At 26.5% G+C, this 27,992-nt stretch overlaps 1 protein-coding gene across 2 annotated transcripts; it reads left to right on the top strand.

Annotated features, from left to right (window-relative positions):
• Window positions 1-1,634: 1,634 nt before the first annotated feature.
• Window positions 1,635-27,616, top strand: LOC100204899 (potassium voltage-gated channel subfamily H member 6). 2 transcript variants are annotated; one of them, XM_065811002.1, is made up of 8 exons: window positions 1,635-1,788; window positions 17,197-17,490; window positions 17,562-17,675; window positions 20,825-21,209; window positions 21,286-21,485; window positions 21,561-21,813; window positions 23,264-23,469; window positions 26,872-27,616. In XM_065811002.1, the coding sequence occupies exons 1-8, from the start codon at window positions 1,678-1,680 to the stop codon at window positions 27,271-27,273; spliced, it is 1,965 nt and encodes a 654-aa protein (XP_065667074.1). In that variant the 5' UTR covers window positions 1,635-1,677; the 3' UTR covers window positions 27,274-27,616. The 2 variants fall into 2 exon arrangements, with proteins under 2 accessions (XP_065667074.1, XP_065667075.1); XM_065811003.1 differs by lacking the exon at window positions 1,635-1,788 and adding an exon at window positions 16,702-17,126.
• The last annotated feature ends 376 nt before the right edge of the window (window positions 27,617-27,992 follow it).

Consider the following 27,992-nt stretch of genomic DNA (forward strand, 5'->3'; position numbering starts at 1 on the left):
TTTTAGCATGACGTCAAGTTGTAAAGAAATTTGGGTTCAAATCTTTAGTAATTGGGGTAAAGTCCCGAATATTGTCGAAAAAAAAGTTATTCAAAAGTTTGAAAATTTAAATTAAGATAAAACTTTTTAAAGATATTTATATAATTAAATGTCTATATAACTAAATATAAATTAAGTTGAATTAAAATCATTAAAATTTTATGCAAAGTTTATAGATTAACAAAGGAAAAAAAAATTACAAAAGCGTATTGATTAGAAATGTTATCATATAACTAAAACATTTGTCTCTAGTGTAGGTAGTGTAAATAAATTTTAAAAAGTATTTTAAGTAACTCACTTTTTTTCTTTATTCTTATAAAAATCTTTTTACAACTTCACATAATTCAAATTATTTTAACCGCTTTAACCGTCTTAACCGTATAACCGCTTTTTCTCGTGTTTCAATTTAATTATATTATTAATAATCTTATCATTAAACTTTATAACATTTAAAAACTGACTTAAAAAGTACGTGATATTTATACATACTACATATATATTAACTTACTACGTGCTGTACGTAGTAGGTATATACCAACATACTACGTGCTGTATTTACATGCTGTGCAAACATACTACGTGCTATGCATAGCACATATTATTTAGTTGTATTTTTGCGTATGCACTGAAAAAATAAAGACAATATAAAAATTTATATATTAACTATTAAGTATATATATATATATGTATATATATATATATATATATATATATATATATATATATATATATATATATATATATATATATATATTATATTATATATAAATAATTTTAGAAATTATGAAATTTTTGCATTTTAAAAGTAGTGATGATAAATGATGATACAATTTTAACTAAATTTTTAAATAGATTTTATAACTATTTTAATATAATTCTAGAATAATTATAAATATTTGTATATTTAACGTATTTGTTGTATATTCAGTTGTATTTAACATTATTTGTAAATACATAAATACATACATACATACATATATACATACATACATACATACATACATACAGACATACATACATACATACATACATACATACATACATACATACATACATACATACATACATACATACATACATACATACATACATACATACATACATACATACATACATACATACATACATACATACATACATACATACATACATACATACATACATACATACATACATACATACATACATACATACATACATACATACATACATACATATATACATATATACATACATACATATATGCACGTGTACTTACTAACACGATCTTCATGCACTAAATAAAAGTTTCTTGTGACGTGAGAGACAAAGTTGTTAACAATGGATATGATTAAAATAGATATGATTTTTTTTTAGCAAAAGATAAGAGTACATAGAGTTATTGCATTTTCCCTCATAGTGTACTTTTTTTATAAAACAACAATAAAAAAGACCAGACATTTTATAAAATTTGTTACAAAACCATTCATTGGTTTGAATAATTTTCAATTAGCCTTTAAAAAAAAGCCATATGGTAAAATAGAAGTGATTTCCTTAAAATAGAAAAGCGTATTAACTATTTAAATGTTGTTTAAAAACATAATCAAGTCGTTTAATTTTTTTAATGGGATAAACCTTATAGCTATTTGCATATGATTTATGCTTACAAGAGTCGACATGGATTTAAAACCTTTAATGATTGGAAATCAAAATTTAAAACCACGAAAACATGTAACAATTGAAAGAAAAATTTCTGTTGAAATGACACGTGTAGGTTACAGTATTATAATTATTTTCATATATGTAATTTTTATTTTGTTTACACTTTTGTGTACTCTAAAGTAAATTATACTTTACTAAATGTCCTATTTTCCTACTTGACTTAAGAATCCTTGATCTATATCACTTGTTAGTTAAGATTAGATCACTTACTATATTTATTATATTACATATAGTAACATTATAATTATATATATATATATATATATATGTATATATGTTTGTTTATGTGTATATATATATATATATATATATATATATATATATATATATATAATATATATATATATATATATATATATTTAAATTACGGTGGAGATAAACAGATAATTTTCATCTAATTTAATTAGTTATTTCGCAATACTTTGTTTGACAAATAGACTTTTTTTTATTGATTTCTATTTAAATAACTTTATAAACAAGGAATTGTTATGTTAACAATGTTAACAATGCTTCAACTATAGTTCACAACGTCATAACTAAAGCACTATTTAGAATATCAAGTTATAGCTTTATTGGTTTTAACAAATCTGATATATTGTAAACAATATATTAGATTTGTTGAAATCAATAACTAAAACATTTTTGAGTGGCATCACTCAAAGATATACTGTAGCAATTATTAACTTTTTGGAGTTAATGCAGCATCTTTTCAGTGCATACGCAAAAATACAACTAAATTGTATGTTCTGTGAACAGCACGTAGTATGTTAGCACAACATGTAAATACAGCACGTAGTATGTTAGTATATACCTACTATGTACACATAATATGTTAATATATATGTAGTATGTAAAATATAGTATGTATAATACCTACTATGTGCTCGTAGTATGTTAATATATATGTAGTATGTATAAATATCACGTAGTTTTGAAATCAAACTTTATGGCTGAATGTCAAAACCCTCTTTTTTGGCGTAATTACACTCTGGTGCTGGCTATCCCTCAAGAGTTGCAGATATCAACTTAGGTTCACCACTCAATTTAATTAAATGCATTTTTTTGTAGCACATTAATTTAAAAACGTCTGTAGTTAAAGCATAAACTGTAATAACCACAATGCAACACGTTCAATCAAAAAGCATCTAATTTGTGAAAAATAATAAAAATAAAGTAAAAAAAAAAGTAATATAAGAAAAATAAGTAAAATAAGACTAAAATCTAAATAAAATTATTTTTTGTTTGTTGCGCAATACTAGGACCAGCTTCAAAGTAACATATACTATATGTTAATAATATTATTTATAAATAAAATAGGAGTAAAATTTTTTGTTCACCGTGGGCCCCGTTTAAGCTTTGTACAGTTCCTAGCCACTTTAGGAGTTGTTTTTTATCTTAGTTACAACACTGGGGGAAAAAAAATTGTAGTAAAACAAAAGCATTGTTTGTTGCGCAATTTTCCATTGCGTATTTTTAACTTAAATCTAAAAATTAAGTTGTGTACTTTTATTTATTTATGGCACTTTTTTTTTTATTTGTGTAATTTTATATATTTATTTACAGTAATAGTTGTTGAAAATATTTTTAAAAATGCACTAATATTGCTCGTAGTAAAAAAACCATATAATCTGATAAAAAAACTTGAAGTCTCAACAAAAATAAAATATGGAAATACAAAATATTTAAGTCTTTTAAAATTTTATTTTTATGTTTTCCACAACTTGAAGCCATGTGACATAGTTGAAAACTCTTAATACTGAGAGTTTTATCAACATAATAATTTTGGAAAGTTTGGAGTTTTAACTTTGGGAAAATGTTGACAAAAACATATCTAAAAAAGAATTCAGCAGCATGAGAATTAATTTTTTCTATATTATATATATATATATATATATATATATATATATATATATATATATATATATATATATATATATATAAATATATATATATATATATATATATATATATATATATATATATATACATATGATGTATATATATATATATATATATATATATATATATATATATATATGTATATATATATATATATATATATATATATATATATATATATATATATATATATATATATATATATATATATATATATATATATACATACATACATATATGTATGGATTTGGTTCCACACCTCTGCATAACAAAAGTTCGTCTGTTTGTTCTTAAAACAAATAACAATTTCTGGTATGAATCATTTCATTGTGGAATCAAAAGCAAAATAAATATTAGATTATAAAACAAAAGTAATCAACAAATAGACCAATCAATAAATGGACTAATCAACGAATGGGCCAATCAATAGATGTACCAATTAATGAATGGATCAATCAGTGTATAGATTAATCAATAGATGAGCCAACCAATGGATAGGCAAATCAATAGATAGACCAATCACTGGATGAATATTGTCGAAGAATAATTAAATATATCTGAAATAAATACTAAATATATATATTGTTACTCAAAAACAGCTCTTGTTAATGGGTGACTAACTTGCAAACAAAAATAATATTCTATTCAACTGTAAAAGTACTTATATAGTACTTTTAAACAACTTTTACCATCTACATAACAAAACCTTAATCATAGGGTCGCACATCAGTATTAACCATTAAAAATAGAAGTATTGTTGGTTCATTTATATATGTTAATTTTTGTTTTCATTATAAGATATTTATATAGTATTATATTAGGCCTCTCCGGTCTCAAAAAGATTATATACTTTCAACTAAATATTGACAAAATCGTTTTCTTGCTTTCAGTTAAGATACAAATAATACGCTCTTTCGAATTTTAAAATTTTTTTTAAGATACATGTCAAGCACCCAGAATTAAAATCGTTTTTTGCATCACTCAGTTGTTCTAATTTAGATGAAAGAATATCAAATTTTAAAGCTGCAGAATCTTGTTCAATCTAGAATCCGATTTGCCCACAAAGATATAAGTTTAACTGATATAAGATTGCGCTTAAATTTTTTTTAATATTTTAAAATACAGCAAGAGCTATATAGATTCGCTATAAAAAAATTTTTTAAAAACTTGATGCAAAATTAGAAGATTCGACTTTTGAATTCTCAAAGAAATTAAACAAAATTTGAATTGTGCAAAAAAATGCTAAAGCAAGTTCTTGAAAAAAAAATTTTATGGTGAAAATCACTATAAATAAATTTCTTAGCTTTTTAACTTGTTAGTTTCAGTTTATGATGAGTTTTATTATCTATCTTGAAAATGTAATTACAATTAGTAATTAGTAGATAATAGTTAAACAAATTTAATTACAAAAATTACAAGATGCATAAAGTGAAACCTACTCAAAAAACATAAATCTACAAATAAAATTTTAAACTTAACTGACAGTAAGCATGAAAACTCTTCTATTTGATATTTGAGTTTATTAGAAATTTGCTTTCATGCCACGTTGCAATACCATAGAAGGAACAGTTTTTTGAAAAGTAGTTAACAATCCAAATTTTCTTGTAAATACAGTTTAAAATTTTGTGGTGGTAACTTTGTAGGTAGAACACAAATTTTTATGTAAACTACTTCCTATATTATATAAACTGCTTCCTGTGTTATGTAAACTGCTTTCTGTGTTATGTAAACTGCTTCCTGTGTTATGTAAACTGCTTCCTGTGTTATGTAAACTGCTTCCTGTGTTATGTAAACTGCTTAGTTTACATAACACAGGAAGCATAGTTATTTAGCCAGATAGTTAATCGATAGTTGGCGCATCATGGCAAATAAAAGATAATATAAATTTTTATATCATTTTGTACATCTTTAAAGATGTTTGCAATGGTTGGATCACTGTTAAGACACGTGAACTTTGTCTTTAACAAGGAGTTGAAGTCTCTGAATCATTTCATAACATGTTGTGGAGAATCCCAAACCTATTTTAAGACAAAAAGTTTCAGCTTGTCCTAATATATTTTGTAAAGTGTCAGTGTCAGCCTTAAAACGTTATCAGGAGTTAAAAAATGGTGATAATGCTATATATTTTCTTTAAATATTAATTGCATTTTGGAAAATTGTTATTGTCCAAAGCCCTTAACTATGCAGAGGTATGGGTAATTTAAATCGATGATATTTTTTTCCTTTTTTAATTTTGACCTTGGATTTTATTAGATGGATTTTATTATTTTATTATGACTGTGGAAATTTTTAATTTTATAAGTTTTACATATGATACTTCTTAAATAAATAGCAAAAATCATATACCAAATAAAGGTTTTTCATAGTTGTTTTTATTTCGAGATTTCTGTGAACAAATTTTGATACAAAAGATTAATGAAAACAATTTTTTAAGATTTTATTTTACTTTTATGCACTAGAAATTAAAGCTTTTGTGATCAAATTAGAAACAAATAAGGAATTGAAATAAAATAACTCAAAAGGGTGAAAAAAAAAGTAAAGCTGCTTTTCCGAGATATTGTCATTGCGCTTTAAAAGATGCGTTTGATAGTTCAACAAAAAATTAAAAAAAAATAATAAGTTGACATAATAAACTTTAATTTTTAATTCTCAAGTTAAGAACTTTACTAATGTTTTATTATTATAAACTTTACAGCTTCTTTTTATTGTCATAATTTTTAGGGCTAATTCGGAAATTTTTAAAAAGTCGTTTTAGCTTGGTACTGCGTATTTTCATTCATCAAGCGTATGGGAGAGTGGTACTAAATGGACCACAAAATTTGACTTTCTGATAAATACAATATTTACCTATATTGTCAATAACTATAACTGTTATACTATTTCAGAATACAAGATTGATATCTTACCTAACTATCCTTAAAAGTTGTAAACCTTATTTTTTTATTATTTTTTTTAAAATATACATATTTTACAATTTTACACTGCAAAGTATTTACAAGTAACCAATCACAGATTGGCGGTAAAGATATACAAATATAAGTCATAAACATAAAGTCAAAAATATACCAAGTAAATAAAAATATAGTTGCATAGCAACTTCGAGACATGATTAAAATAAATATCAAATACAACAATATAATAATGTGAACGTGAAAAATAATCTGAGAAATATATCTCTATATTCTTGCAATTAAAATAGAAAAATAATAAATAAAAATGAATCTGCTAATTTTTTGGAGGTGTTATAAGATGTTTCACTATATGTTTGTTTACCACATTTCAAAAAAATGTTTGTTTATAAATATTATAAAAACGAAATTTGTATAAAATTGATTGTTTGTAGTTACAGGAAGCTTGCATAAGACTGAAGTCAGTCATGTCATCGAGTAACATTATTCTAGACGTGTAATACACATAAATAGTCAGTTGCATAGGTGGTATATATATATGTGTTACATATATACCTTATTATTAATATATATATATATATATATATATATATATATATATATATATATATATATATATATATATATATATATATATATATATATATATATATATATATATTTATTTATCTATATATTATCGATTTTTGCTTAAAATTAAGTTACGTTTTTTTATTATTATTACTAGGGGTGTTTTTTTGTTATTTTTATATTTAAATTTTAAATTAGAATTTAAAAAAATTCCTCATAGTTGATTAATTTGATTATTGTAGATTTAAACTTTATTTTCAGAGAGTGTTATTTTAATTTATTAGTGATTCGTTTCTGGAAATTATTTTGTTAAATAAATAGGGATCACAATATGTAATTGAGAATTTTGAGAGTCTTGTTGTTTCAAAAGGTATCTTAAAGTTGCCTGTTGCTCTTGTTTTGTATTTATCTATATTGTTTTTAAAAAAGTGTGCTGTAAAATGTTCTGAAACGAGACTTATTTAAACATGAAAAGTATATTTTGATAAATATTTATTTGAAATATATTTAGTGGGTTCATTTGTTCCAGGAAGAATTGAGCATGAGTAAATTTGTTTTTGTTATACACTGCGAAAATTAAAAGTTAAAATGCGCGATAAATGTGACCCGTACCAAATTGTTTAGTGGTCCATTCAGTACTATTAATTGTACTGAATAGACCACACATTTAGCCTTTTTTATAAATATGATCAATATTTATATTGCCAATAACTATAGCAGATATATTAAGTTAGATCGTAAGATTGATATCTTAACTATTCTTGAAAGCTGTAAACTATTGCACAAACACAACATAGTTAAAATTAGCGATAAATGTGACCCGCACCAAACTAAATATATTAAAAGATAAAAATTACTTTTGTCTTAAAAAAACAAAAAATTCAAATATTAATGCATTCTAACAAATAAAAATAACTTAAAAATACTAAAGAAACTTTGAATTTATAAGTATTATATCCAATGAAAAAAATGACCATATTAACCGCTTTTTAGCTTCTTTTTTTTCTATTGGTCCATTCACTAAAAGGTTAATTCAGTACCACTCTCCCCTACAGCGTATTTTCATTCAGTTCTATTACCAAAAGGTATTAAAAATAACATAGAAAGTACTAAAAAAAATACAACATGTTTAACCAGGTATAATAAAGAAGAAAAAAGTAATAAAAAGATTTTATTAATGTTCTGCTAAAACAATTGTGCACACATGACAAAAATATGACCGTGAGCAGATAAATCTCCATTAATGACCTACAGACTAACTTTGCGTGGTTTTGAAAAATTCGAAATACTTAATAGACTTTACAAGAAGTTGTTCAACAGAACAATTATTTAAATTTTTCAATGAAATTTTGAATGGGTTTAACAACAACTAACATGAAGGTATTTACCAACAGGGTTTAACTACGACTTGCTTGCAGCTATCTAACAACATAGTAACTTAAAGGTATTTACCGATAAGGCTTACCAACAACTAACTTTAAGGCTTTTGATAGGATTTGATAAATAAAACAAAAGATTTTACAACAGGATTTGAAAACAAGCGTAATGAAGATATTTAGCAACAGTTTTACTTGGAGGTAAATTAATAAAAATGAAAATCCTTTTTCAAGCAAACGTATTGATGAAGCTACAACTGAATTTAACATTACTTTAGTGTCGCAAATATTTATAAGGCGACACATTTAACGGTTCGTATTTACTTAGATAAATTAAATAGTTTCAAATCTTTTAGAAAAAAACAACTAAGAGACGTCGAAAAATTCACTGACTTTTTGGATGCGACATTATTAAACTTAAATGAAGCAAACAGAACTGAAAATATTTGTCGTGGATTTTTTTTTTACCATCAACTGCAAAAAACGGTTCTTGAGATTGTGTCAATAAATAAAAAGGTTATGGAGATTATATCAATAAAATATAAAAAGTTGTGGAGATTATACCAATAAAATATAAAGGTTGTGGAGATTATATCAATAAAATTTAAAAAGATTGTGGAAATTATGTCAATAAGATATAAAGGTTTGAAATAGCAGCTACAAAAGCTCAAAAATGGGTTAAAACAAGACACTATTAATAAACCATCAAAGAAACTTTTTCTTTGATGAAAATGATCAAAAAAAAAAAAAATAAGCGGCTTAAAATTTAAAATTTTTTTCTTAAATATAAAAATGACCATTATGCTTCTTAAAAAACACAATTTTAAATGTGGAAACAAAAGAATTTATAAAAAAAGACCTAGTTATTAAAATCCTTCATCGTATACTCTATATCTCTTTTTAGGGTGCACTAAAGCATATATGCTTCAAATTCTAAAAAAATTTTAACTATATTTTTTTACACTTTTTTAATTTAATATTTTAATATTATTTTACACATTTTTAACACATTTATACATATACTTTTTTACATAGTTACACATTTTTTTATATTATTTTACTCATTTTTTATATATAGTTTTAAGTGGTATACTTACAACTATATAAAAAGTTCAGCTATAGTCGAAATTTGTTTAAAAGTATTGTTAAAATTTCAACAACGTCCTAATATTTCATCAAGAGTCAGTTTATTTTGTAAATTATGGGAGTACTTGTTTAATTCTGAGGAATTGGCCGTTTACAAAGAATATATATTAAATTAAAAATTAAATGCTAATACATATTAATTTAGTTAAACAAACCTTTTATACAATGAAGCAATCAATTACACAATTTAAAGGATTATTAAAAAACGCTACTTGACAGTTACTTACACACATTACTTGATTAAAAATTCACATTCTAATTAGTGTGAAGTATGCTTAGATGCGCTGCACAGCTAAAGAAGAAAAAATTTATTTAAATAAGTCAGTTTCTCGATTCACATTCTTTGCATATACGTATGCGGTTTTTGAGAATCTCTTCTTTTGAGAGATCTTTTTGAGAACTTTTTCTTTTGAGAGTCTCATTAGAATACGTCTTGAGAGTATCCTTAAAAACCAAAATAAAATCCAAACACAATTTATGGGAAATTAAAAAAAATATGCAATTAAAATTAATACTAAAAAAAGATATGCAATTAAAAATAGTATTCACAAGTTCAGAAGACAACACTGAAGCCAATATCAATGAAAACGGAAGATATGAGTTAAATTAAGAAAATAGACAGGTGCTAATTATACAATCGCGATAAACTGACATATATATATATATATATATATATATATATATATATATATATATATATATATATATATATATATATATATATATATACATATATATATGTCAGTTTATCATATATATATATATATATATATATATATATATATATATATATATATATATATATATATATATATATATATATATATATATATATATATATATATATATATATATATATATATATTTATATACATATATATACGGCAATCATCAGCCATTGAATACAAATTCAAAAACCTGATTATTGCCGTTGATGATTGCCGTATATATACGGCAATCATCAACGGCAATTTCTATGGTACTTTAAGTTTCATGCCTATAGGCATGAAACTTAAAGTACCATAGAAAAAGTTGTTTTTTCTTCGTTAATATATATGTATATCGCTCTATTTGAAGTATCTTTTTAATATTGAGCACTCTTTTACAACTATGAGTTTTGTTTTATTATTATAATCTTAAATATCAATTTATTTATATATATATATATATATATATATATATATATATATATATATATATATATATATATATATATATATATATATATATATATATATATATATATATATATACAGTGGTGGCCTAAAGTATGGAAACTTTTCAAAAATGCTTTTTATTTATTTATAAAAAATGCAACACTTACTACATATTATGCATATGTTTATTGAAGTCGTAATACAACTTTTTAATAAAATAAAACATTTTTTTTTTTATTAACATATACAAAAAAAAACTAAGTTTTTAAATTAGGCCTGGTCATAAGTATGGAAACTTATGACCAGGACCAAAAAATGTTAAAAATAACATAAAAAAACACAGAAAATTTTAATATCTAGTTGCATATCCTTTTGAGTCTATTACCATGGAACATCTTTGTGGCATAGGTTTGACCAGGTTGGCACAAGTGTCAGTAGGTATTTTTTCCCATTCTGCTTGTAAAATTTCAAAAAGTTTATCGTGATTTGAAATAATATGCTTCCGAATTCGGCGGTCTAACACATCCCAAAGATGTTCTATAGGGTTTAAGTCGGGACTTTGAGATGGCCATTCCATACAAGGTACCCTGTGAGTATTTAATTCCACTCTTTAATTAATTTTGACGAGTGCTTCGGGTCGTTATCTTGTTGGAATAACGACCCCGGAGCCATTTTTTCTGAAGCATATGGTAACATTATATTATTTAATATGTCTTTATACTTAAATCGGTCCATAATACCATCAATTTTCACTAATGGACTAGTGCCAGATGAAGAAAAACATCCCCACACCATAACACTGCCACCTCCATGCTTGACTGTAGGCATTTGGTATTTGGGATCAAATCTTTTACCTTTGGGGCGCCTCACATATTTTCTTCCATCACTTACAAACAACTGAAATTTACTTTCATCACTCCACAACACATTTGCCCATTTTTCTTCTGACCATTTTAAATGTTCCCTTGCAAACAATAATCTACCCATCTTATTTTTCTTAGAAATTAACGGTTTTTTGACAGCCACTCTTCCAAATAAGCCCACATCATTTAACCTTCTACGAACTGTCCTGTCAGATAATAAATTTCCATGCTGTTCCAAGATTTCGTCTTTTATATCCTTTGATGACTTTCTAGGATCTTTTGTAGAAGTATTTTTTATAACTTTATCCAATCTTTTTGTTGTTTTTCTTGGTCTTCCAGGTTTCATTTTCACTTCCACAGTTTCCCTTTCTTTGAATTTTTTAATAATTTTTGAAACTGTACCTTTTGGAACTTAAAAATTTCGAGAAATATCAATTGGTTTATTACCGTTTTTAAAACACTCAACTATTTTATTTTTAATATCACTAGAATAATATTTTCGCGGTGTCATACTGATTAATATAAAAGTAAACTATGATGAACTAACAAAGATGTCAATTCTACCACGTTTTAATTCTAAATGATAAGATTTGTTTATGTTTAGTGACAAGTTTGAACAAGTTTCCATACTTTTGTCCAATCGAAATTAAGAAATATTAGTATGTAATAAAATGTCTTAAAAAAGACAAGTTCAAACTTGTAGTATATATAAAGTAGACTATTGCAAGTACACTCGGGTTAAATAATTTTGGTTTTATTTAATACAAATAAAAAAAAATATAATTTAAAAAAGTTTCCATACTTTTGGCCACCACTGTATATATATATATATATAAAAGATTCGATGTGGTAGTTAGTATCACAACGTTTTAAAAACTCCGTTCCTACAAAGCAAAAACGAAAGTCAAAATCGTGTTCGATTATATATATATATATATATATAAATATATATATATATATATATATATATATATATATATATATATATATATATATATATATATATATATATATATATATATATATATCAAAGATTCGTGGTAGTTAGTACTTACAACGTTTTAAAAACTCCGTTCCTACAAATCAAAAACGAAAGTCAAAATCTGCAAAACAAAATGATAAATCAAATTAAAATGTTATTTATAATTAACCAAAAACATTAAAAAGATTTTAATATTACTCTGTCACAATTTCGAAAGTTTCCAATGTGATATATCAAAAATCACATGTGATATATCAAAAATCTATTTAAGAATCAGATTACTTAAAGATAATCAAAGGTACTTAGAAATTTTATGCAAAAATGAATCCAACTACAGAGCCTGATATGTACACAATAAATTGACTGGTATTTGGATCAACTTATCCCCGTTCATCCTTATTTTGAAACACAAGGACACGCAAGAAAGTACGCATACAAGCTACTTTTGACATCTGAAGCTTGTTGAAGTTGCTTAAACATTTTACACAGAAGATACAACATTTTTTGTACTTCATCAAAAGACAAGAACTCAATCAAAATTTAAACCAATAAGGTAATAGTGGTTTGTTAAAAATAATAGTGTATGATGACATAATAATAGAGGTTTATTCAAAATAATAATGTATAATGACTAGGTTTTTTGAGTACTTTAATTAAAAAAATAACTAAATTGAGTTGAAGCCACACCAAAAGTATCAGTTGATGCAAAAAATAATGCCGTGTTAATGAACTTTGTCTCATTCACTAAATTAACAAATCAATTACTATGATAAAGATGAATATATTATTTTATAAGTAGCTGTTAACGTGCAAATATTTTGCGTAAAAAGGGTAATGTAGGAGAAATTCTTCAAAGAATTTCTCCTACATTACCCTTTTTAAGGCTTAGGAGAAATTCTTCAAAGATGATCGCAAGCAGTACATCTCGTGAATGCATATAATTTAAATACAGGCTCACTCCTCTTTTTATCAAATGATAAACCGAAGAGAATTAATAAAATTTTAACGAACAATGGAACAAACTTTGTTGGCGGAAATTTTATTAAAAAAAAGTTATTAATAACTTTGATTAGAATAAAGTTACCAAATCTGCAGCTAAAAAAGGGAACCAAGAGATCCCACTGGGCACGTGTTGTCCGGAGGTCGTCCGTAAGAGGTCTCCTGGACATCCAGACGTCCGACGGACGTCCCCGAGACACTTTAATGCCTTACTAGGGCCTCATCTAAGCAGAGTATTTGAAATAATAGTCAAGGCTGAAAAACATGCTTTTATATAATACCATCACAATTATATTGAATATTGAGTTCTTCATCAAAAATATCAACTTTTAAAAGCATGCAGTTACTCCATGTTTTGCAACCTTTATTCCAAGTTTTGCAACCTTTATTCCACGTTTTGCAACCTTATTTCAAATACACTGCTTAGATGAGGTTTTAATGGAACGTTAAACTTGAAGCCTTTTATTTATATATAATTTTTATTTTTATATTTTAACTATATTAAAGCTCTGACTCAGTTCATCGAGTGCATTCTTGATAGTATATGCACTTAAAAATAGCATCACTACAAACATATACATATACATATATATATATATATATATATATATATATATATATATATATATATATATATATATATATATATATATATATATATATATATATATATATATATATATATATATGTATATAAAAATTATGTTAGTGTGTTCTACAAATACAGTGCTCAATGTTCTTAAAGAACAGAGCAATAACGAATTAGTAAAAACACTTATTTAACTTTTTTTCTTCAACAACTTGTTTCTCCATCAGTAGGTTCATCAGGAAGAAGCTTCTTCCTGATGAACCTACTGATATATATATATATATATATATATATATATATATATATATATATATATATATATATATATATATATATATATATATATGTATATAAAAATTATGTTAGTGTGTTCTACAAATACAGTGCTCAATGTTCTTAAAGAACAGAGCAATAACGAATTAGTAAAAACACTTATTTAACTTTTTTTCTTCAACAACTTGTTTCTCCATCAGTAGGTTCATCAGGAAGAAGCTTCTTCCTGATGAATCTACTGATATATATATATATATATATATATATATATATATATATATATATATATATATATATATATATATATATATATATATATATATATATATATATATATACATATATATATATATATATATATATATATATATAAACTGAGTAAAACAAAAAACATTTTTTTTTTGTTTTACTCAGTTTAAAATAGTTAAAGGCCGTCTATCCATTTTTTATGTTTCCGAGAAAATCAAATTTTAAAATTAAATTTGTAAAGATTTTCTGCTAGATTTCAGACTAATTTTTCAAATATTTTAAAAAGTTGTATCATTCTTGAGACTACACTTATTGGACACATAGTTCATTGATTGTTGAATATTTATTCATAATAAATAGAAAAAAATGATTGATTTTATTTAATAATTGAAACTATTGATAAAAAAACAGAAAAAATAAAGCACAAAATGTGGACATACAGCCTCTTGGTTCTCGGCTGACAAGTTGTTAAATAATGAACATTTGACCAAAAGTCGCACAAAATCAAATTGTTTTATGCGTGTTCTGTAAAAAATTCCCACCCACCCTTTTAATAAGACCACCCCCTTCTCTATTTATTAGATCTTGACTAAAATTTCCACCCATGTTTTTAATTCCCTTCCCCTCCCCCTCCCCCCACCTTCTTTGTATTAAGCTCCCAAGAGTAAAAAATTGAAAGACTTTTTGACCCTCTGGTTGAGCATAATTACGGTTATCCGTTTACATATGTTGGATAGGGCTACATTAAAAAATAGGCGTCGCTCATAAAAAATTCTGCATCCGCTCCTGAAACTCATTATTGTTTGACTCATCATTAAGCAAAATATCATCCTTTTAATGTATCTGTCACTGCATGCTCTAAAAACTACGATTCTTCTAGTTTTTTATTCCCACACTTAATCTTTTTGGAACTCTTTACTATCTTCATGTTTTCTTGACTCATACAACCTTCAACTTTTCAAGTCTTCTGTCAACCGTTTCCTTGCTCTCGAACTCTTTTCTTTGTTTTCTAGTTACACTCAACTTATTAGTGTCGCTTCAGGGGCGGATCCAGACCCAGATTATCTAGGAAAGAAGGAGGGGGCAATTTTTTGATTTGTTGGGTATAGACTAAGGGAGCAATTTTTAGGTAAAATGATTTGAAGGCAAATCTACTAGTTATAGTTAATTTTTTTAAAATAAAAGTCTTTTACTCCGATTTTTTTATCACTTTTAAACAGCCTTTCTACTTTACCTCCGTTTTCAAACAATATGCTTTGTTAAATATATAAATATACAAGTAATACTTCTTTTCCAAATATCCATAAGGAGGCGGGCGCCCTTTCCTCTTCCCCCCTTCCCCTCACTATGGATCTGCCTTCGGGTTACTTGCAGCCAGAGGCGATTTTACAAGGGTGTGTTCCACGCCCCCCACCCCATCTCAGTAGGTTCATATATGATTATATTTTTTGTTACATTTTAACTGGCTAGTAGTCAAAACATCTTTTGTGAATAAAAATATGGTTCTAAATGGAATTGAAAAAATATCTTTGTTTTAAAAAGTATTGTGTGTATGTGTATTTGCATTTAGATCAGGACTGGTTTATAAATATATTTACTTCATACATTCCTTAATTATTTTTTTGTTATTTAACACAACTTATATGGTACTTTTTTTAAGCTACGCCCCTTCACCCTTGACGTAAAATATTTTTATATTAAAAAAAAAATGTTTTAACTAAGAGTTTCAAATGTTATTTAATTTGATCGCTTCAAAAGAATAGTTATGAGTATATATTTTAAACAGAAACTTCATTTAATAGCAAATGATAAAGCGATCAAAACACATGAATGTTTATCAAAAACGAAATTCAATAAAGAGTTTTTATCAATCTTTCAATAAATTATGTTTTTGTCTTTTAGAACAACCCACCTGCTTTTTTTAAATGCATAATGTGGTTTTGAAATTTAAGTAAATCCTTCAAAATCCGCGTAAATATGGCGGCGTTATGATAAATGAATAATATTTTATCAACACCATCAAGAACAAGTGCAAAATAAAAATCAATAATAAAAAAAACAAAAAAACCAAAGCAAAATACAAATACAATATTTATTTTCATTATTTTGTTATGTAAAATTATATTTGTGTAGATTTTGTGTCTATTGCGCAGCTTTGAAATATACGATTATTGAAAAAAGAATCATGTAAAAAAAAAGTTATCAATTCATGTTTGAATACTTAGAATATCTTTGAAAAAGAAAAAAATTATAATAGCTTCAAACTTAGTTATTAATGTCTGTACGAAGATCAGTAAAACGATGGAAGGGAAGCTACCGTAAATCCACCGTTAATTCCCAAACATTATTACGTTCAACACTGTCTGCACTTAAGGTTAACATAGCAATATATTTCATAAAAACATTGTTGATAATAAAATTACAGTAATAGTTTTTTAATTTAGGTAATGTCTTTGGGTTCAGATACATTGCCACAAATCAGGTGCAACGAAGAGTGCAATCATTCTTTTATAATTCTTCATTACTCTGGATGCAAAGCAATCTGGGATTGGTTTATTTTACTATTGGTTATGTACACTGCAATAGTGACTCCTTATGTGGTGACGTTTCTATCAACCTCCGAATCTTGTATCCCTCCCAATAAATCGTTAAAAATTATCGATGTAGTAGTTGACGTCATGTTTATTGCTGATATTGCTATAAATTTTCGAACTACTTTTGTGGATTCAAATGACGAGGTAGATTGGGAAAAAAAGATTTTTTTTTGCGTATTTTAAAAATTGAGTTATAAGTTATTAGACTATTTTAGGTTGTCACCAATTCATGTCGAATAGCAGTCTATTATTTAAAAGGCTGGTTTATTTTGGACTTTTTGGCAGCATTTCCATTTCAATACCTATGCATACTTTCAAAAATCAATCAGGTATTAAAATAAATTGTAGGAATATAAATTTTTACTATATAGATATGTTTTATATACTGTTTTCTTTTATAAAAATTTACCATTTGTCGCTATACATAAAAGCAAATCAATCAAATTGTTACGCTTCACTTCTTTGCTGTACTTGTCTTTTATAGATGAATTTTTAATAGATAAGTTAAATTATATTTTTATTGATACTTTAAACTATTAGAGAGATTGCGGTGACGGGGAAGATGATACCGGAGAACCGTTAGATACAACCCCCTCCCCCGCATACTTAAATAAAGTATAAAGTTTGATATAAAATCAAAAAACATGTTTACCAATTTATTTTCCTTATTCCGGTCCCGCCTCCTTAACTGCCCAGATAAAAACCGGCGCAACAGTCCTTGAATAATTTTACAAAATTTGATGATGACTTTAAATAAAGTTTTACGAGTTTTACAAAAGATTTTATTGAAATTATTATTTTTTAATCAGAATTTTTTTGTAGAAAAGTTTATAAAGTTTCAATAAAGCATATCCATAAATATATTATATAAAAAACCCTAATAAAATAATAAGAAAGTTTGAGGCGCTAAAAAAATAAAAAATAAAAAAAATGAACTAAAAAGATGTTTAAAAAAATAATTTCGGAGTAAATTTAACCAAAAACGTTTCTAAAGTTTAAAAATTTTTTTAAATTTTTGTTAGGAGCTTAGATGAACTTAACAACACTTTACCATACATTTAAAAAAATTTTAATAACCACTATAAGTTTTTATTCCTTCGTACATGAAATTTACTATGTTTTTACAAAAAGACATAACTTATAAAAAAAGACATAACTTAATAAAAGACATTCTTTTAATATTTTTGTATAATTTTGTACACGAACAGGGTTCGTGTACTGGTTGGAACACTTTGAGCCGTAATAGCCTGAGAGAAGTAAGGAAGAATTAACTAGTAAGATTAAGTGTTAGTATCAGATTACTAAAATTTGGACAGATGTCCAGTAAAAGACTAAAGCTTATGTAGAAGAAGTAGGTACACATATTCCTTTCTATTTTACAACTGTCTAAGTATAGTCTTTTGTATTATATAGGTTCGTGTATAATTGAATATATTGCGTTAAAAAAGTCTAACTAGTTGAAGTTTGTCGTTTTATTTAAGAATAGCTCTTCTTGACATCATGATCTTGGGTTAGAGAATCTAGCCAACTTGAATTTGTCGTTTTATTTAAGATTTATCCCTGGTAACCTTGCCTAAAAATTATCCTTTTTAATTTTAGTATCATGATTCTGGGTTAAGAAATCTACCTAATTGAAGTTTGTCGTTTTGTTAATAGTTATTCCGTTGCGATCTTGTCCGAAAGAATTAACTTTTGACAATGTGATTTTGTGTTAAAAAATCTAACCAGTAGAAATTTGTTGTTTTATTCAAGAGTCGCCCCTCTTGACATCATGATCTTGGGCTAAGGAATCTAGCCAACTTGAATTTCTCGTTTTGTTCATCATTATTCTATAGCAATCTGGCCTGAGAAATTTAACTGTTGACATTGTGATTTTGCGTTAAAAAGTCTAATGTTGGGTTGAGGAATCTAGTCCACTGGAATTTGTCGTTTTTATCTAAGACTTCTTCTTGGTACCCTCGCCTGAAAATTATCGTTTTTATTTTTAACACCATGATCTTGGGTTGAGAAATCCAGCCAATTGGAATTTGTCGTTTTCTTTATAGTTATTCCATTGTGATCTAGCCCAAAAAAAATAAATTTTGTGTTAAAAAGTCTAATCAGTAGAAATTTGTCGTTTTATTCAAGGTCGCCCCTCTTGACATCATGATCTTGGGTTTAGAAATCTAGCCTATTGGAATTTGTCGTTTTGTTCACAATTATTCTATTGTGATCTTGCCTGAGAGATTTAATTTCTGACATTGTGATTTTGCGTTAAAAAGTCTAATCTTGGGTTGAGGAATCTAGCCCAATGGAATTTGTCGTTTTATTTAAGACTTCTCGTTGGTAACCTTGCCTAAAAATTATCGTTTTTATTTTTAACACCATGATTTTTGTTAAGAAATCTAACCAATTGGAATTTGACGTTTTCTTTATAGTTATTCCATTGTGATCTCGCCCGAAAGAATTAACTTTTGACATTGTGATTTTGTGTTAAAAAGTCTAACCAGTAGGAATTTGTCGTTCTATTCAAGAATCGCCCCTCTTGACATCATGATCATGAAATTAAATGCTAATAGATATTTATTATAAATATCTCCATCATTTTTGTATTTTTACTAACTCATTTAATGTTTCCAACGTTGATGAAATAATGAATTGGGACAAGCAATATGATAGGTCGTACTTTAGTCAAGCCTTTCAGTGTTATGAACATTCAAGCCAATTTTGATTGAGGGATAAATAAAATGTCCAATATAAATTTGATCAAAAGCAACATCAAAATGAATACATTCTTGAAAAGAAGGAAAACAATAAAGAATAAAAAGAAAGGCGATTGAATGAAGTGGTTCTGAAACAATCAAATTTAAGTTAGTATCAGAAAGAGAAAGTAAGTTTGGAGAACTTTGAAAAAGGTAAGATTCAACGGATGAAAATTTAGTTTGAAGACGACGAATATTTGGAAACTTTATTCATGTTTTTAATACATAGAGAACTTAACTTAACCATAGTTGAATGTTAAAAAAAAAATGTTTAAAAAAAAAAAGTTGGAGACTGTAAATATTATACTTGCGATGATATCCATAACAACTATTGTAGCAAATATTTTAGTTAAAAAAGTAGATTACTTGTATCGAATTTTATCAATAAGTATCGATATTTGTATATATCGGTTTTGGTTATTCGAAATTCTCAAAGAATACAGGTATCGATTATTTTTTTGAAAACTTCAAAAAAATACGATGTTTGCAAAAAATAAAAAGCGGCATAAACACAAATTTGTATAATTGGGATTTTTATTAAGTTTATCTGATTCGTTGTACCTCTTGATTTGCAGTATTTTTACACTTTACACGCCACACCTTAAACTACTGTTTTTTATGCTATCCATTTTATCCGATATATTTTTGTTTTAATTAACGTATAATTCAGTATTATTATCCGTGAATCCGAAAAATTTAAATAGTTTACATAAAAAATTTTTAACATCTTTATTTAGATTACTCTGATAAATTTGGTTAAATCGGCACGTTTACTCCGCTTGGCTAAAGTGGCACGCAAGATTGACATGTATTCTGAATATAATATAGCACTGCTATTACTTCTTGTATTTGGCTTTGCTTTAGTAGCTCACTGGTTAGCATGTATATGGTACGCTATAGGAGTTCATGAATATCGTGCCAAAAATAGTCTTAGCTGGTTAACGAAGCTCAGTAATGACTTGAAATCAATTAATGAAACAGAAATAAATCCGGATTTGAAAACTAAATATTTAACAGCGCTATACTTTACACTAAGCAGTATGACAAGTGTTGGATTCGGAAACGTCTCTGCAAATACGAATGGGGAAAAAATATTTGCCATACTTATAATGCTTGTTGGAGGTAAAGTATATTGTTATACAAATTATATATTGTATGAGTTATGTTTAATAAACAATTTTTTTTTTAATTTATTTAGCTTTAATGTACGCTGTCATATTTGGCAATGTCACCGCAGTTATTCAGAGACTGTATTCAGGTATTGCTCATTATCAATCAACTATGCGTAAGGTTCGACAGTTCATTCGATTTTATCAAATTCCCTCCCCTTTACGTCAACGATTAGAAGATTATTCCCAATACAATTATTCATACACTAACGGCATTGATATGAACGAGGTTTGTGACCAGCATTGCTTATAAAACGTGTAAACGTTTTTTTTTTGTTTCTCTTTAACCATTGTCGTTTAATAGGTATTAGGGCATTTTCCAGAAGGTCTCCAAGCAGATATATGTCTACACTTAAACAGAAACTTATTTTCGCGAAGTTCAGGTTTTCGCGATTTATCACCTGGTTGTTTGCGGTCATTATCTCTTAAATTAAAAACGACCAGATACACGCCGGGTAACTATATAATCCATTACGGAGATGAAATAGTAAACTTAATGTGGGTTGAACGAGGTACTTTGGAAGTTATCAAAGGAGATAAAGTTTTATCTGTTTTAGGTAAATATTTCTATTTATTAAATTAATTACAATCATATTTCCTCACTGATTTTAAAGAATTAAGAAATATCATTAATTAAAACCCGGTAAGTTTTCTGATGATGCGTGCGGCCGTGTCGCAGTGGTTAGAACGCTTGCTTTATAAGCAGGAGATCCAGGTTCGAAACGAGCTCTGGACATATTTTCGCGTCACGGTAAGGAAGGAGGCGTGAACTTCCTGGTTAAATGCACTTCCGCGGTGCTCTGTGACAAGACCGTTAGGACTTCTTGGGGCACCTAAAATTAAAAAAAAAAAATAAACAAGACAACGGCCACTAATAACACTACGCCAGCAATAACCTACCTGTAACATTGCTTACTCGTTTTTTTTTTACAAATTTAATTGGTTGATTATTCTAATTTTTTGCTGCACTACTTGTAATAAAATTGTTTCTAATTTTCTTACTTACAAATTTCTTTTGGATAATACTTCACACTATCATCTTTAGTTATCGAGTAAAATTCAAAAACTCTACAATTAACAATCAGACAATTATAAAATTTCATAGAGTTGGTAGTTTCAAATTTTTAACTTTTCAATTCTTTTTTATTATTTTTTTTAGTTCAAATCTTTTCAGCCTTTTTTTATATAAAACATTTTTTGAAGTAAAGATCATCCTCTATGCATACAAAACCATTTAATGCAAACCATATTCAGTAGAAGCTTATATAGAAGTTGCAAAAGTAATACTTCGAGAAGCAAATAAGTAAGTCTAGTACGTTAGTATTTAAGTAAATCAAGAAGAAAATAAATGTTTAATCGAAGCATCATTTTGTTTTTGAATTAGTTGCAGCAATTTTTTTTCTTCCAAAAATCATCTTTCTAAATAAAAAGTCTCTTTAATCGTTTTTCATCTGAAAAATTAATTTGTTGAAATTTAGTATGATTATTGTAACTACATTTTCGACTAAAGAGGGATCGTTATCATATATTCTTATTAAAACGAGGCATCAAAATACCCCATGGATTAAATTATTTGTTAATGAAAAACGATAACAAAAAATATTGAATAAATAATAAAAAAAATAAATTCTTAAAGCTTTTTACATTCTTAGAATATTAATAATAATAAGACAAGTATAAAAATGTTGTCTTATTACTTAACGTTACTACAAATAATATAAAGACGTATACTCTAATAAAGACGTATCTTACTCCTCCATACTCATATTTTTTGAGCCCCTGTCTGTTAATTATTTCGATATTTTATATTATGAAGTTGTAAAAATTTTATTTTAGAATAGAGAAAAGAAAAATAATAATTAAAAAAAAAAACGGGTTGCAATACAACAACATTACACTGCAATGCAATAGCATTGCAGTGTAATAAGATACTATTGCGTAATAATGCAACTACATTGCAATTTCATCAAAGTAAAATTGAATTTCATATTTTTTTAAATATCTTAGGAAAATGTGATTCATTTGGAGAAAATTTCGGTAAAGTCCATAATCGTCTTGTTGGTAAATCGTGTGCTAGTGTGCGTGCACTATCATACTGTGACATCCAATACATGCCACGTGATGATTTGTTATCAATTATGCGTGCTTATCCTGAATTTCATAAAAAGTTTAACATGAACTTTCAAGTGACGTTTAATTTAAGAGATCTAGAAGTAAGTTTTTATTATCTGCGCAAATATGAAGTTTTTATTACCTGCGCAATTTAATGTGATTAAATTGTTAGGACAAGGCCGACGACACCGGAGGGTTTTTTTTTCACTTTTTTTCTAAAGGACCTTTTTTTTTAAATTACTAGATATAGAGGACTTTTTTTAGAAATAGACAATTGTGCCCATCCACTTTGCAGCTCGTGTCATTGGTCCTGTAAGAAAGTATTATTATTACCACTTTTGAATTTTCAATAATGTTTTTTATTTACGCTATAAAATCGTATAATAAAATAGTTCGTTTGGGCGGTAAATGCGTTTCTCTCAATTATTAGAGCTATTAACTTCAATACCATGGCAAAAGAATCTTGTTCAAGAATCACCTTATAAAAATTTTGCAGTCAATCTCTTGAATTTCACAATCAAAAATGATAAATATTTCCACTATTGATTCCTGACATTTATTAGGCTCTGTGCCAATTGGATCACTAAATGATTTTGATCCAGTTGTTTTTCCGTCTAACATTTGGAGAAAAAAAAAGATGCTCGAAAGGTAATACGCTAGGGAGACAAACTTCCCACTGCCGTAGACTTTTTAATATATTTTTTAACTGTGTTTATAATGACAGTGTTCCAATCTATGTTACTAACAGCGCCACCACACCAAACGACGCCAAGTTTATGAAACGAAATCCCAGTTTCATTCAATTATGAAATAATGCTACTTCCAATTTTTTCAACAGACCTAAAAGAGGGTGAAACATGATCAACCACACTTTTGTATGATTTATTGAAATTGTTTTGAGTTATGTTTTTAACCATTTGAGTTTTGTTCTTTCTCCAATCAAAAGCATTCCTTGAACACACTTAAAAAAAAAAGGTAGAAATTTTTACCTTAGTGTAAGATATGTGATATAGCCTTAGTAAGGTATTATTTTCTACCTTTTAATATGGAAAATTATACATTTAAGTTAGAAAACTGTATGACAAATCATTGTTTTTATTATAATTTTCTACCTAAAGGTAAAATATTTTAACTTACTAGGGTTATATCACATATCCTACCCTAAGGTAGAAATTTTTAATTTTTTTTTTAGTATGAAGCAGGATATACTTATCCTTGCTTTGCATTTGCTCTAAACAATCATTCATTTTTGCTCTTTTAACTTTTTTTTTATCCACAACAAGAATGTAATCATAGCTAATCACAGTAGCTCAATCTTGAAACACAATTGACACACTTGTGACAATGGTTGTTATTAGCGACCACAGGTCTTTGCAGTAGTTTTATTGTAAAGCGCAATTACCATTGAGGCTTTGTTATAGGATCGAACACTTCAAAATTTACAACACCGTACATTCTTTTGTAGTAAAAAATTCAGTTCAATGGAGAATATTTTTTTCTTAATTTTTAACTCTCTTTTGAAACTTTCCATTGTTTTTACCACGCTCGAAGATTCATTAATATTACGATAACTTTCCTGGTATTAATTTATTACCTGGACAACTTTGTGAAGCGCTATTGCAAGTACTAAAGCTTTAGCAAAATGGCTTTTTGTTTTATTTCAAGGCTAATTTTTAACTTTTATAAATAATAATTTTTTTTTTTCATAAGTTAGAATTTTGTTAACAGATAACTCAATTAGATGGCTAAACAATGGGCAGCTAAATTTGGTACAAGTAATTTTTTTTTAAACAGCAATGACATTTTTTGGAATAATCTTGTGCAATACCTTGGCTTTTATTCAATCAATTATATTCTGAAAGAAAACCATTAATTCAAGTAAACACTGATTTCCAGCGAGCACAAAGAAGTCTATTTGAAGTCTTTTTAGTGTCTCAGGCGTCTTGAAATATCTAAGATAAAATTGAGACATCCAAAAGACGATCACATATAAGATATCTTTTTTCAGACATCTGTTAGTCGCAGATGAGAAGTCTGATTTGTATGAAAATTCTTGAGGCAAATGAGATAAAAATCAGGTAAAGTAACTTTAAAGACAATCAGATATTAGATGTATTTTTTTAGACATCTGATAGATGTTGAGACGTCTGTTTTTTATACATTTTTTTTATGAATAGTTATTTTTACATAAAATTTTTTTAATATGAATAGATTTCTTTGTGCTTTTAAATAATTGTAAAATACGTGCAATCTTGTTCCCATTTGCTTCTGCCAACGAATTCAAACCAACAAGTTCAAACACTTTTAGTGTTTCAATTTCGAATTCAAACACTTCTAGACCAATGAATTCAAACACTTCCAGTATTATACGGTAAAAGCTGCACGGCTCAGAAACATTACCTTATTTATAAGAACTTAAACAACTAAGATATCTATCTTAAAAATTATTTTTAATTGAACGACTAAAGTTATTTACAGCACTGTTTATTTATTCATTTTATACATGAGTAAATAAACAGTCTTATATTTCTATTTCACGAAACTCAATATATCTCAAGATTTGGTTAAAAAACTTTGTGCTTAAGATGCATTTTTTATGAACATTTCAGTATTGTGCAAGAGTTATGCAAAACTTATTTTAAATAGATGACAACCCCTCCTATTGAGATATCAAGTGTTAATATCACAGTGAAGTTATTTTTAGGGTGTTTTTGAAGTAATTAAGTGTTTTTAAATTGGGGAAGCTTAAAAGACATAATTAATTTTTATTATTATTTACACTTTTGTTCTTGGTGTTTCATCGATATGCTTTTCCAACTCTTTTTCTTCTGCTAGAAGAAAATTAGTTAAAATAATGCCTCAAAAAAAATTTTTGCTTAATAAAAAGACTAGGTTTTTAATAATTAAAAAAGCTGAATAATTTTGTACTAAAACAATATGTAATGATAAGAAATGATTTAAAAATTTAGTTAATAAATTGGTTAATTTACTTGAAAAAAAATTGCTCTACCTCACCCCTATTGTGGAACTTTCTTTAAATTAAACCTTAAACTCAACAAATTTAGTTAGAACTATTTTTTATGCTCATTTGATGCACAGTTGAATTAATACTTTTTATTGTGCACAAAATATTTGTACCATTTTATTTTTGAAAATCCAACCTTGTGCAATCAACCTTGCGCAATCAACCTTGTGCAAGTTATAATTAACTAGAAAATTTTAGTTTGCACAAGGTTTATTTTACAAGGCTGTGTTTAATTTGGTTTAATTTTAAACAAATTAGGTGATAAAATAAAATCCAACAAACCCAATGTCTCACTCCCATCTCTTTAGATTTTCTAAGATTATCTACGGCACTTTACATTCATAATATGGTACATATATTCATAATAAGTTTTATTTTTTAAAAAAAGATGGATTTATAAATTTTTAGTTCACTAGAAAAAGTTTGCAATTTTTTGTTAATGTTAACATAAATGTTTTATTTCTGTTTTTTCAATCAGCTTGAAGAGAAAGATCTCAGTAGCTCGTTGTGCAATCTTAATCAACAGCGTAAAAATGTTCTAGAAAAATTAAAAAAAAAAAATTGTTTACTCGATAAAAAAGAGGAAAACATCCACAATGATGATTCCGTTCATAACCGTAAATTTATTGCTTCGAATCTGGCGTCTGCTTTGAATCTTTTTCCTGGTCATTCTATTTATGTAACGGATTATTCAAACAATCAAAATAAACAAAATGACTGCCTACAGGAAGACTTAAATCAATCTATATGCGAAATAAAGACAGAAATAGATCACATTAGAAAATCCGTGGAAAATTTTGATAAAATGAGAGAAGATGTGAATTCAATATTAAAACTTTTAAAATTTGAAACTGAAAAAAAACAATTATACGGACCATAAGATAACAGTATCATAAAAGCTTTGTTTAACTACTTTACACCTGTACTTTGCTATTCGTTTAATAACACTTAACTTCCAGTAAATAGATTAAACATATAATCTTACATCAATAATATATACTGGTTAATATTAAGATCTATATTTACAGACAACTAATCATGTATTTCGGGTAATTTTCAGGACCCTATGTATATAACTGCATTTTTGCATAAAATTTTTATTAACTAAATATGTAATATATTGAAATATGTAAATAACTCTTTTGTTGTTTTTTTCAAATTCATTTGTTTTTCCAAACTTATGTAAAAGTCTTTTAAATCAATTCATTTTTCTCTTTTAAAAACTGATTTTCAGCTTTTTTTATTTTGAATGCTTATCTTTTAAAGTTAAACTTTTTTACTGCATTTATTTCTTGAGAAAAAGAACGACAGATAGAGCGACACATACGAAGCGACAACGTCGAAGATTGATCAACAGCCAAAAATAATGAGGCAAATGTTGTTGATGAGAATATTTCTGATTACGATATAAGCAATACTAATGGGCAATTCCACATCAAATCACCCAGTCCATTGAACCATGTGTCTTCCTTTTGTGTTGTATTTTGACACATTATTCCTAATTATACAAAAATATTGCATGCAAAATTTCAGCTAAAAAAGTTTAGCGGTTGACAAGATATTGCAATTTTTTTACTTACCTGGTTTCCCAAAATGACC

This window comes from Hydra vulgaris, chromosome 11, assembly GCF_038396675.1.
Source record: "Hydra vulgaris chromosome 11, alternate assembly HydraT2T_AEP".
Taxonomy (NCBI): domain Eukaryota; kingdom Metazoa; phylum Cnidaria; class Hydrozoa; order Anthoathecata; family Hydridae; genus Hydra; species Hydra vulgaris.